Raw genomic sequence first — 13,504 nt, forward strand, 5'->3', positions numbered from 1 at the left:
AGATGGTTATCATTTCTAGGGTTGATTAATGTAATAGAAAAAAGAATGGGAGACAGAAGAATTTAGGTGTATGAATTAGGCATAGTGACTGAACAAGTATGTGGCTTTTATCAAAGTTCACAGACAGTCCAGTGTTCCGTCTACATCATTCATAATCATTAATCAACTAATCAAATGCTTAATAATATAAACTTTTTCTTATGAGATTTCAAGAACCAAACTGCATGTAATTCCTGTTTATTTTGACAAGAAACTAATTACATAGCGTTCTAACTCATACTGCTCATTCTTAGTTTTTAGTATGTAGTACCTAACATTAAAAACTTTTTTTTTGTTATTAGAGTGAAGATTTCTTTTGCCAGTTTCTTTTTTAACCCAAAAAATGAATCACATAACATGTTGGGACCAATCCAAACAATCTGAAAATTCAATCGTAGACTCTCTTCAAAGCATTACAAAATTTCATTCAAATTGGGCTAAGAGAAATAGAGATATTTAGCTAAATACAATACCAAACAATAAAATATCATCCATCAGTCTATCACAAAAAATACCCAAAAAATCGAGACCCAAAGAAAACACCAAAAAATAAAAGATTGTGGATTTAGTTTATGTCTTGTTTAAATTGTAATTTATGAGAAGTCCTTATAGGTATGCCGTTTTGCTAAAAGTCCTTTGTTCACTTATTTATGTCTACCTACCCCATTTTAGCATTGGTAAAAGTGTAAATCCTTATTTCAAACCACAAATATATGTGCATCAATATACTAATTATCTAAATTAAGTTAAATATACTAACCGTTGTCCATTATGAAAATGTATATATAAAATTAACTTCTAATTAGTTAATATAGTAACAAATTCTTTTATTTAATTTTTTATATATATAATTAATTAATTTATATATATAATATTTATTTATTTATTTAATGCATTTTATTATAACCTTATGATGCATTCACATGCATGTCTGCAAGTGTGTCAGAAATGGTGTTCAATTATTTTCTAGACTTCTACTAAAATTTATTATTTAATATTTAATTTCTCTCTCCTTAATTTTCTTTCTCTTTCTCTTTTTATAATATAGTTGGCACAAAAAAAGAAAGAATATTTAATACAGTCCTTAATTTTTTTTCTTTCTCTTTTCTCTTTAATTCTCTTTCTCTTTTTTTTAATATTTAATTTCTCTCTCTCCTTAATTCTCTTTCTCTTTCTCTTTTTTTATAAATTATAATTTTTTTGTCTCTTTCTATCTTGTAGAAAAAAATTAATTTGCATATATACCACTACTTGAGAAGGAAAAGCTCACAAAGCCATTGTTACAGCCACAAAATTATCATTTAGAAGAGGTAATTACAATTTTTTTATAATTTCTTTTAAAATACTATTTAAGTAGTTGTTTGATATCTAATTTGTACATACAAGAATTTCTTTTTATAGTAGTACCTGCTGATATATACTAGTTAGTTGCCTAGTTAATATGAGAGAGAGAGATTTTTAATGAATAAATTTTTTAAAATTTCTATTTGTAGTCCCTCTTAGTCATGTCAATCGATAAGTCATGGATTGGAAAACCACGAAACACGCATGAGTATAAAGATGGTCTAAACAAGTTTTTGGATTTCACTTTTGAGCATCGATCTCTCGGGGGTCGTCAGATTAAATGCCCTTATCCGGTGTGTGGTTTTAGCAAGTGGCAAACAAGAGAGAAATTTTTTGAACATTTAATAGTAAAGCCATTTCCAGAAAACTACAAAGTTTGGTATTGGCTTGGTGAAGAAGCAGTTGGAGTTGGGTCACAAGCTCATCAAACTAGTCATATTGTACAAGATGATTTGACATCTCAACATCCAATGGTAACAATGCTCAATGACGCATTTGGAGTTACTGGACCTGACTTGAATGAAGATGGATATGGAGATGAAGACAACATAGAAGATGGAGATGAAGATGAAGACAACATAGAAGATGGAGATGGAGACAATGTAGAAATTGTAGAATTTTACAAGTTATTGGAAGATGGTAGTGAACAATTGTATGAAGGGTGCACAAAGTATTCAAAACTGTCTTTCTTGATTAGTCTGTATCACATAAAGTGCTTATACAGAATAAGCGACAAAGCTATGACCGAAATTCTCAAGTTAATAAAAGATGCTTTTGGAAATGCGAAGATTTCAAATACATTCTATGAGGCCAAGAAAACCATAAACAAACTAGGGCTTAATTATACCAAGATACCTGCTTGCCCTAATGATTGCATGTTATATTAGGGGGAGGATGAAGATTTGCAAGAATGCAAAATATGCAAGACATCTAAATGGAGCGATGCTAAAAAGAAGAAACCAGCAAAGATCTTGTGATACTTTTCACTAAAACCGAGACTTCAACGATTATTCATGTGTTCTAAGACTGCTCAATCAATGCGATGGCATGCTTCGGCAGAAAAGAAAGATTCGAAGATGAGGCATCTGCGGGATTCTGAAGCTTGGAAGACATTTGATTTACTTCATGATAGGTTTGCCGAAGATCCTCGAAATGTACGTCTTGGTCTTGCAGCTGATGGATTCAACCCCTTTGGAGCTATGCGTACAAACTATAGCGTTTGGCCAGTGGTGCTTATTCCATACAATCGACCTCCATGGGAGTGCATGAAGCCAACATCACTAATCTTGTCAATGATTATTCCCGGAGAGAAAATGCTGGGGAACAACATAGACGTATATTTACAACCTCTTATCAAAGAGTTAAAAGAGTTGTGGCATGATGGTTGATGGGATATTTTTGTGGAAAAACGAATTTCTCCAAAACACCCAAATCTAACCGGCAAGAACACCGGGTCGCATCAAGTAATAATAACTCATGGGAGTGAGGTCGATCCCACAGGGATTGAAGGATTGAGCAATTTTAGCTTAGTGGTTGATTTAGTCAAGCGAATCAAGATTTGGTTGAGAGATTTGTGATTTGCAGAATTGAAATTGCATAGAAAGTGAAGGAAATGGGTAAATTGCATGAAATACAATTGCAAAGGAAATTGTAAATTGCAAAGAAAGTAGATGAAGAAGCAAGTAACCGAGACTGAAATTCAATTAAGCAGAAAATTAAACAAGATCCCAAGGTGAGATTGAAACAGAATTTCTTCAATTCTCCGCCCAAAATCCAAGACAAGAAAAGTAAAGAGTGCTGGGCAAGAACAAGGAAGAAGAGAGATCAATTCTCCTCCCAAATTCTCTTGAATTAAAACAACAATGCTAAGAAATGTAAAAGTGAGCTCTAAGCAAACCGAAAAGAAATCTATTCTCAAAAACTAAAAAGGGAAGCTCTTCTAAAAAACTTAAATCATATGCTATTTATACACTTTCTTCAAATGGTCTTTAAGCCTTCAATTGGGCCTTTGCTCTTGATAGAATTGGGTTGATAGAGGCCTTGGTTGATTGCTCTTAGAGTTTGGAGAAGAACCGAATTGAACCGGGTTGGAATCATGAAAGCTTGAGTAAAAGTTGGAGTAAAAGTTGGAGGCTAACTTTTACTCCAACTTTTCACATCAGCCACCCTTCCTTGCTGATACCAACGTTGGGGCAAAAGTTAGGGGTCTAACTTTTGCTCCAACGTTGGCCTCCCCTTGCATACTCATGGCGCCAACGTTAGCCAAAAAGTTAGGGGCTAACGTTGGCGCAAACTTTTGCTCATCCCGGGAGAGTTTTTCATGCGCCAACGTTAGCCAAAAAGTTAGGGGCTAACGTTGGCACAAACTTTTGCTCATCCAGGGAGTGTTTTTCATGCCAAAAGTTAGCCAAAAAGTTTGAGGCTAACTTTTGGTCCAACTTTTTGCTTCCTGGTTCATTTTCAATTGATCCAAAAGTTTGAGCTAAAGTTTGAGGCAAACTTTTGCTCAAACTTTTTGTCCTCTCTTCTTCCTAACCATTCCTTCTTGCTTCAACCTTTCTCCAAGCTTTCTTCACCTATCATTAATCAACCAAACACATCAAAGCTATACTCAAGATCATGAGATATTCATTCTTTCATAATATGTGACAATTATAGCATAAAACCTCATGAAATAGCATGAATTCATACATGGTTGATTAAATCAAAGGAAACATGAAAATCTACCCAATTGGCTTGCTTATGGCTCAAGAAAGTGCATAATTCAGTTGAAAACAAAAGAAAAAGGCTAGTGAAACTAGGCTAAGATGACTTGTCATCACAACACCAAACTTAAAGCTTGCTTGTCCCCAAGTAAGAAATGAATTATGCTCATAGGTTCTTTCACTTAAGACGGATTGAAGAATAAATTGTAAGGTCCTGTGAGTGAAGTGATTAAGTGTCCATGGGGTGAACTCTAAATCATACAAGCATTTTACTAGGCTAACAACTCTTTGAGTTTTGTTTCTTCTTTCTTTTTCTGCCTAGTAATTGATGCTCAGAGCCTTGGGCCATGTTCTTTTTGTTTTTGTATTTTCTTTTCTTTCTTTTGTTTTGTTTGCTGCTTCTTGGATCAATAAATTTTTGAGAATCTCCACAATACTTCTTTGAACTTCATGTCCTGCCTATGAGCTCTCATGCAAGTTTTCACAAGCATGCAACCTCAATACATAATCACATAACTAGAACCACCACTTCTCCTAATCTTTTGCTTTCCTCAAAATTGTTTAATTCCTCAATCCTTCTTTTCAAAGAACTTTCATGTGATGCAATTTTTGAACATTGAGTGCAAACAAGTTTTGAAGAGAAAAATATTGTGAATGGTCAAGCATCTTGCTTATTGAATTATAGAGAACTATACTATGCAGATAGGCAGGGGTATTATATTACTTTCAATCATAGCAGTGTTTGATGTAAAACAATTACTTAACAATACAACCTTTTGGAGTTCACTTGCTTTCCTTCTTCTCATTATCATCATTGCTGGCCTTTAGGTTCATCTTTTGTTTCTTTGGTTGATGATGCTTAATCCCTCCAAAAGCTTGTATGACATTCTGCAATGAGATTGAAAGTTACTTGTTCCCCAAGCACTTGGAAACAATGGTTAGTCTGGCTGATTTATTTATGGGCTTTTGAACTTACTTTGGTGTGGGGACACCAAACTTAGTACCTTGCAAATGGTTTTCATGCATCAAATTAACCATGTGTGATAATTTTCTTTTTTTTCTTTTGTTCTTCTTTTTCAAAAGCAATAAAACTGAAAACTAGGAAACAGCAGAATAGTTAACTAGTTCATCCAACATGCTTGAAGTCAGCATTATGCAGAAAGTGAGAATGTGTTTTATAATGGGATTTTGGTGAAACACCAAACTTAGAATCCTGCATTCTCCTTTAGATTGTTTTGGTGTGCAACACCAAACTTAGCTTCTTGCATTATAGATAAAACTAATTAACCTTTTTATTAAAATAGTTATGAACAGAAAACTACCTCAGGTTGGGTTGCCTCCCAACAAGCACTCTTTTATTGTCACTAGCTTGACATCCTTCATCCTCTGATCATGGAAGTTGAGGTTTCTGTTGCCTTTGGTTTCCTCCTCTCACCGTAGGCTTCTCCTTGATAGTTGTTTCTTTTCCCGTAGCCTTCTCACTATTTTCCATAACTGCTTTCCCTTTCAACCCAGCAGCTTTTTCATGGCTCTTTGGGTTCAGAGTCCCCTTCTTCTCACCCATTTCAGCAAAGTTTTGTACCAGTTGTTCCATCTGCCTTTCAAGTCTTCTGAGTGAGGCCTGTTGGTTCTTGCTTATCATCTCTTGATGTTTCTTTATTTCTTCCTGCTCTATTGCCATCATTTCTTGAATTTTCATGAACCTCTCCATCAACATTTCTAGAATATAGATTCTTTGAAAGGTTGGAAGTGGTTGTGGCTGTGTCAATTGTGGTGGTCGATGAAGGTCATTTTGGGCGAATGGTGAGATAGGACGGGGTTGGAAGTGTGTGTGATTGTTGTTGTGGGGGTGTGTTTTATGTTGATTTTTGAAGCTGGGATTGTTGCAGTTAAAGTCCTTTGGTCTTTGGTTTTGGTTCTCAACCCCCCTCCCATTGGAATGAGTTCTCCAAGGTGGATTGTACACATCATTCTGAGGCCTGTGTTGGAGCACGCTAGAGTGATTGCTTGGAGATTGTAGTTGCTCATGATTAATGACCCCAAAACTGTGTTCAGCTTGATTACACCCATATGAGCTTTGAGTCAGGTTGTATGTATGTACTACAGCATGTCCCAACTCAGTGATTTTTCTGGCCATCATGTCTAGTTGTTGTAGAGTCTGCTGATGCATCTGCTTGTTTTGGCTTATGACTGCACGAGCACCTTCAATTTCTTTCTCTTGTGTGAATGGATGCACTTCTGCCTCTGGCTGAACAACTTTCTGTGATGGGTTCAACTTGACTAGGAGTTCACTCATCAATTCTTCCCATCCGATAATGCTTCCTTGTGGAAAAGCTTCAAACCATTGGGCAACATCATTCATGGCTATGGATAGTTGCTTCGAACTATGGGTTACATTATCATCCAAGGTGGGGATATTACTCTCATGATTGCTAGAATTTGTTGAGTTCCCCTCCATGATCTGCACAGTCACAAACAATTCAAGTGATGATTGAATATTTTCAAGCTCAGAATGTGATTCAGAAGGTTAGCTGGCACAAAGTATCAAACAGTTGATGGACTTGGGATATTAGTGGCAGAAATTGCTTCTCTTGTGTAAGCAAGAGCATTGCATAAGGCCAGAAATTTCCCGGAAAACTTCACTTTGTTGCTAAAGCGAAGTTTCAGTCATCTCAGGCAAAAATTCAAACAGTTAGTGGGTTAATTGAAAATTAAAGAACAGAAAATAAAAAGTGCTTGATCTAGATCTCCACTTCACTTAATCATTGTCAATCTAATCAATCCCCGGCAACGGCGCCAAAAACTTGATGGGATATTTTTGTGGAAAAACGAATTTCTCCAAAACACCCAAATCTAACCGGCAAGTGCACCGGGTCGCATTAAGTAATAATAACTCACGGGAGTGAGGTCGATCCCACAGGGATTGAAGGATTGAGCAATTTTAGCTTAGTGGTTGATTTAGTCAAGCGAATCAAGATTTGGTTGAGAGATTTGTGATTTGCAGAATTGAAATTGCATAGAAAGTGAAGGAAATGGGTAAATTGCATGAAATTAAAGAGAACTAGAATTTAAAGTGCTGAATCTTAAAGAGTAAGAAATTAAATGGCAGAAACTTAGAACGCAAGAAATGTAAATTGCAGAATCTTAAAGTGCAAGAAATGTAAATGGCTTGAGTTGTAAAGGGAATTGGGAATTGGATTTGCAGAAATTAAACAAGGAAACGTAAAATTGCAACAAGCAGAGAAATAGAAGAAGACTTGGATCGAATCGGATCTAAAACAGAAAAGTAAATGAGCATGAAAAGCAGTAAAAAGAGGATGTAAAATTGGAATTCAGATCTCAGGACCCAAGAGACTAGAAAACCGAGTCTAGATCTCAATGCCTTCCTAGATCCAACAAGCACAATTGCAAAGGAAATTGTAAATTGCAAAGAAAGTAGATGAAGAAGCAAGTAACCGAGACTGAAATTCAATTAAGCAGAAAATTAAACAAGATCCCAAGGTGAGATTGAAACAGAATTTCTTCAATTCTCCACCCAAAATCCAAGACAAGAAAAGTAAAAAGTGCTGGGCAAGAACAAGGAAGAAGAGAGATCAATTCTCCTCCCAAATTCTCTTGAATTAAAACAACAATGCTAAGAAATGTAAAAGTGAGCTCTAAGCAAACCGAAAACTAAAAAGGGAAGCTCTTCTAAAAAACTTAAATCCTATGCTATTTATACACTTTCTTCAAATGGTCTTCAAGCCTTCAATTGGGCCTTTGCTCTTGATGGAATTGGGTTGATAGAGGCCTTGGTTGATAGCTCTTGGAGTTTGGAGAAGAACCGAATTGAACCGGGTTGGAATCATGAAAGCTTGAGTAAAAGTTGGAGTAAAAGTTGGAGGCTAACTTTTACTCCAACTTTTCACATCATCCACCCTTCCTTGCTGATACCAACGTTGGGGCAAAAGTTAGGGGTCTAACTTTTGCTCCAACGTTGGCCTCCCCTTGCATACTCATGGCGCCAACGTTAGCCAAAAAGTTAGGGGCTAACGTTGGCGCAAACTTTTGCTCATCCACGGAGAGTTTTTCATGCGCCAACGTTAGCCAAAAAGTTAGGGGCTAACGTTGGCGCAAACTTTTGCTCATCCAGGGAGTGTTNCCAGCTTTTGCCCAAAAGTTAGCCAAAAAGTTTGAGGCTAACTTTTGGTCCAGCTTTTTGCTTCCTGGTTCATTTTCAATTTATCCAAAAGTTTGAGCTAAAGTTTGAGGCAAACTTTTGCTCAAACTTTTTGTCCTCTCTTCCTCCTAACCATTCCTTCTTTCTTCAACCTTTCTCCAAGCTTTCTTCACCTATCATTAATCAACCAAACACATCAAAGCTATGCTCAAGATCGTGAGATATTCATTCTTTCATAATATGTGACAATTATAGCATAAAACCTCATGAAATAGCATGAATTCATACATGGTTGATTAAATCAAAGGAAACATGAAAATCTACCCAATTGGCTTGCTTATGGCTCAAGAAAGTGCATAATTCAGTTGAAAACAAAATAAAAAGGCTAGTGAAACTAGACTAAGATGACTTGTCATCAATGGTGTTCAAACATTAGATAGGTTCAAGAATTAAATGTTTACATTGCAAGCAGCATTAATGTGGACAATTAGTGATTTTCCAGGCCTTGGTAACTTATCTGGGTGGAACGTACACAGTAAATATACTTGTCCCACATGTAACTTCAACACTGATTCATATAGATTAAAGCATGGTGGAAAATGGTGTTTTTTGGGGCATCGCCGTTTCTTAGAAAGGGGTTATAAGTTTAGGCTAAGTCGTGCAAAATTTAATGGAAAAATTGAGTTGAGGGATCCCCCAGCAGTACTAACAGGGTCAGAAATATTGGAACAACTTAAAGGCATCAATGTTTCATTTGGGAAGGAACTACAGGCAAGTAAAGGTTAGAAGACTCGACGAAAAGTTGTTGAAGAAGATGATGAATTGGGGATGTGGAGGAAGAAAAGCATATTTTTTGATCTTCCTCTTTGGGAGTCTAACTTATTGCGCCACAATCTAGATGTCATGCACATTGAAAAGAATATTTGCGACAATGTGTTATACACTTTGCTCAATGAGAGTGGAAGGTCAAGGGATAATCTCAAAGCTCGTAAGGATCTCAAAGAAATGGGTATAAGGAAAGATTTATGGCCAGATGAAAATAGGAGATATCATCCATCTTTGTTCACAATGTCAAATTCCATGAAAGATGTATTCTTGCGTACTATAAAGAATATTAGAGTACNCTTTGTTCACAATGTCAAATTCCATGAAAGATGTATTCTTGCGTACTATAAAGAATATTAGAGTACCAGATGGTCTCTCGAATAATATTTCACAGTGTGTTGACCTGAAGCAAAGAAAGCTCTCTGGATTAAAGAGCCATGATTGCCACGTCCTTATGCAGTAACTATTACCCATTACCATACGTAATGTGCTACCAGATAAAGTTACTGCAGTGCTAATAGAGTTGTCTTCATTCTTTCAACAGTTGTGCTCTTAAAGCTTAAGTCTTACAAAACTTGAGAAGCTCCAACCTCGAATAATCCTTACCCTTTGTCATTTAGAAATGTTGTTCCCTCCTTCTTTCTTTACAATTATGGTTTATTTAACCTATCATCTAGTTGATGAAGCAAAACTTAGATGACCAGTACACTATAGGAGGATGTATCCTATTGAGAGGTAAATATCTCTTTTCAATCATTGTTCATTTAACCTGTCACTTAGTTATATCTTGCTTACTAAAGCCAATTATACAAACTAGGTATTTAGGACATTTGAAGTCCTATGTACGAAACAAAGCTAAATCAGAGGGTTCTATAGCTGAGGGATATGTGGCTGAAGAAGCTCTTACATTTTGCTCTCGATACTTAGAAGGGATTGAGATAAGATTTAATAGGCCACCACGTGTTAATGATCGTCTGGATGGTAATTACAATACACATGTTGATTCACTTTTTCCACAAATGGGTAACTCTAAGGGAGCTTTCACAGTACTTGAGTTGTCACCTATGGAAAAAAAACAAGCACATCGCTAGGTGGTTCTAAATTGTCCATATGTCAAACCGTTCATTGAGTAAGTACTTAAGGATTTGCATACATATTTTTTATTTACTTGAAAATAGTTGTTTAGTTAGAGTTAAACTTTCATATCTGACAGTGACTTCAAAGATTTTATACGAAGACGATCTAAGGGTAGAAGGCCTTCAAATGTAGAGATAGAAAAAAGAGTCAATAAAGATTTTGTTACTTGGTTTCCTATGCAGGTAAATAGAAAAGTGATCATTTTTTGCTAATATTGAGCAGTATTTGTGGATATAATAACTAATATGTTATTTTATCATTAAGCTTATGAACCCAGACGTTATGAATACTGTGCATGAGGATTTGAGATACTTAGCAAGGGGTCCATCACGATATGCCAAGAGGTTTTCTACATTTAGTATCAATGGGTTCTCCTTTCGAACTACCAATCGAGACAATGGGTTAAAGACCCAGAATAGTGGAGTTTTCTTAATGTCTTCAACTCCTTGTATTTCTAGCACTAGTGATGCTAATGTTAGGAATGCTGATTTGTCATATTATGGCAAATTAGAAGATATTATAGAACTAAACTACAATGGCCGATTTTGGGTTACTTTATTCAAATGTAAATGGCCTAACACCACTAGAGAATGGGGCTGTAGAAAGGATACTTGGGGTTTTACTTCTGTTAATTTTTCACGAGTAATACACAGTAGTGACCGAGAGGAGGATGATCCATATATTAAAGCCTTACAAGCTCGAATGGTGTATTTTGTCAATGATGAAGTGAATAAAGATTGGAGTGTTGTCATGCATTTGAAGCCAAGAGACTCATATGATATGGGGGGAAATGAAGATGATGAAGCATGCGAGAATGAGCCATGGTTAGAGCAAAACTTGGATTCTTTATTTGAAAATGGTGATAATCTATCATTGTTAAGAGATGAGGTAGATGATGACATTGGAGAAGACGAACACATGTCAGAGTAGTTAGTATGTTAAATTAATTTATGGTATGAAATTTATATTTAAGTTTTCATTTAATTATAATTCACATTTTATCTATACTTATTAATTATTTTCTTTCCAACTATTATTTTATTTCCAACTAGCATTTAGTTATAATTCATATTTATGGTATGAAATTATTTTATCTATACATTATAGTAGTGCCTACTGATATATACTAGTTACTAGGTCTTCAAATTTAACTTGCAGATATGTAACTTTCCGAATTTCTTGATCTATTATGTAGATATGCCAAAGCAAAAGAGGTACAAGAATCTACTTAAAGCAGCAGCAGCTGCAAATTCTTCACAAGACAAGTCAACTGCAGCTGCAAATTCCTCCCGAGAAAAGTCGGCAGCTTCAAATGCATCACAAGTCAAGTCCGCAGCAGCTACAAATTCCTCCCGAAAGACATCGGCAGCTGCAAATTCCTCCCGAGACAAGTCGGCAGCAGCTGCAAATTCCTCCCGAGATAAGTCAGCAGCTTCAAATTCCTCCCGGGATAAGTCAGCAACTGCAAGTTCCTCACAAGACAAGTCGGCAGTAGCTGCAAGTTCATCCCAAGACAAGTCGGCAGCTTCAAATTCTTCTGAGCATCCATCTGAACCTAAACGTAAACGTGGACGTGAATCTAAACATTATTGGACTGTTGATGCCATAGGTATGTATAGATGTTTTATTATGTTATTATTATCAAATATATTGTCTTGAAGCTCAAAAAGCTAGAAGCATTCAATTATTATTATTAATTGGTGGGTCATTGGTTAATATTATATAATTCTTCCCCCTCTAATATTACTCCAACTTTGGACAATTTGGTGGGTCATTGGTTAGTGTTTAAAGAATCTAATATTACTCCAACATATTGGTTATTGAATTGGATTTGGAGAATTATGTGATCAATTGATGAGAACCATTATTGATGGACTAAAATTATATATATGCAAGTTTAATATTTCAGGGCAAACATTTCTGGACAAGAATTGAAAGTTGATATTTTCCTTTAACATTTTTATTTGCAGATATGTATAGATGTTTTATTATGTTATTATTATCAAATATATTGTCTTGCAGCTCAAAAAGCAAGAAGCATTCAAAACCTAAAATAGAGAACAAACACATTATTGGTTTAGAGAATATATTAATTAAGCAGCCATGATTCCTTCAGAATTCTGTCCGACTAAGTTATCTGCCAGCAATACCAAAAAAATTAAAGCAGATTAACATTAAATAAACTGTATTTTAGGGCTTTAATTAAATAAGACTATAGCAGTGGAATACAATATTGGCATCATGTGCGCCATATCTGCTTCTTTTCCTGATTTTAAGTAGTGTTTCTCCCAGTTAATGCCTTCCTGTTCTAGACACACATGTCATATATATGTATACTTGTTTCCTATATTAGCATATGTGGAATTTTGCTGATGATAAAAACTAGATACTGAACATTATTATTGTATGTACTCATTTATTGCTAGGTTTTAGGATCATGCTTTGCTTTGTTACATGCAATTGGTGATAAATTTCATTATAGCAGAGAAATTATTCAGTCTCTATTTATTTATTTATTATCATATTATATATCACTTTTACAGTTTTATAGCTTTTTTTTAATCTGAAAAGTTATTATTAAGTCAATTCTATAGTGTCTATTATTTAAAAATTATTTATTTTATTCTTTAGTCGCTCATTTACTTATTTATTTATACTCATTTGTCTATTTTAGATGAATACGGAGCTAGTACACGCCTTCATTTATTAGTGAAGGATGTGCATAATTTGCCAGAAGGTTTGCGCATAGTTGTCACTTTTGATAAACATCATGCAGCAATAGGAGAAGCAGTTGGACTCCTTGCAGGAGTTTGTGGGCAATTGGCCACTGATTGTGTAGCATTTCCAATCAGCTTTGAAAAGTGGTCAGACATTCCAGCAAGCTTTTTTGAAAATCAATGGAATATTTTTTTCCTAGTAAGAAGATTACTCAAACTCTAAAGCTTATTTCTTTGCCATTATTTAGTTATATTTGCTGGTTAATATATATTCTTTGTTATAATTTTGAAGGCTCGATTTTGCTTCAAAGTGAGTGATAACTTGGCCAAACGATTTTTGCTCCAATCACTTGGCGAAAAATGGAGGGAACATAGGATAAAGCTTTGGAATGATTTTTATGATCTGAGGTTGAGTAAAATCGAGATCATAAATAATGCACCAGAATCTTCCTCACGCATACGCGTGGATGACGCGTGCACGTGGCCATGAAACCTCCAAATGCTCATTTCTTCATGAGTTCTACACTTTGAATGCTTTTCTTCACTTCTTCCATCCAATCCTTGCCTTATGAACCTGA

General features: G+C 35.4%; 2 protein-coding genes and 2 long non-coding RNA genes across 4 annotated transcripts; all 4 read left to right on the forward strand.

Annotated features, from left to right (window-relative positions):
* LOC110272179 lies at positions 1,249-2,762 on the forward strand. The gene is made up of 2 exons (XM_021124099.1): positions 1,249-1,349; positions 1,533-2,762. Exon 2 carries the CDS (start codon positions 1,545-1,547, stop codon positions 2,268-2,270), a length of 726 nt encoding a protein of 241 aa, XP_020979758.1. The 5' UTR covers positions 1,249-1,349; positions 1,533-1,544; the 3' UTR covers positions 2,271-2,762.
* LOC107641904 lies at positions 10,075-10,786 on the forward strand. Its single transcript, XR_001620500.2, has 3 exons — positions 10,075-10,201; positions 10,286-10,391; positions 10,474-10,786. It is a non-coding gene; the product is annotated as an uncharacterized LOC107641904 (long non-coding RNA).
* LOC110262884 lies at positions 10,793-11,736 on the forward strand. The gene is made up of 2 exons (XM_021103511.1): positions 10,793-11,033; positions 11,416-11,736. The coding sequence occupies exons 1-2, from the start codon at positions 10,912-10,914 to the stop codon at positions 11,702-11,704; spliced, it is 411 nt and encodes a 136-aa protein (XP_020959170.1). The 5' UTR covers positions 10,793-10,911; the 3' UTR covers positions 11,705-11,736.
* Positions 11,745-13,281, forward strand: LOC110262885. The gene is made up of 3 exons (XR_002347898.1): positions 11,745-11,818; positions 12,884-13,125; positions 13,219-13,281. It is a non-coding gene; the product is annotated as an uncharacterized LOC110262885 (long non-coding RNA).

Source organism: Arachis ipaensis, chromosome B05, assembly GCF_000816755.2.
Source record: "Arachis ipaensis cultivar K30076 chromosome B05, Araip1.1, whole genome shotgun sequence".
In the NCBI taxonomy this organism is placed as follows: Eukaryota; Viridiplantae; Streptophyta; class Magnoliopsida; order Fabales; family Fabaceae; genus Arachis; species Arachis ipaensis.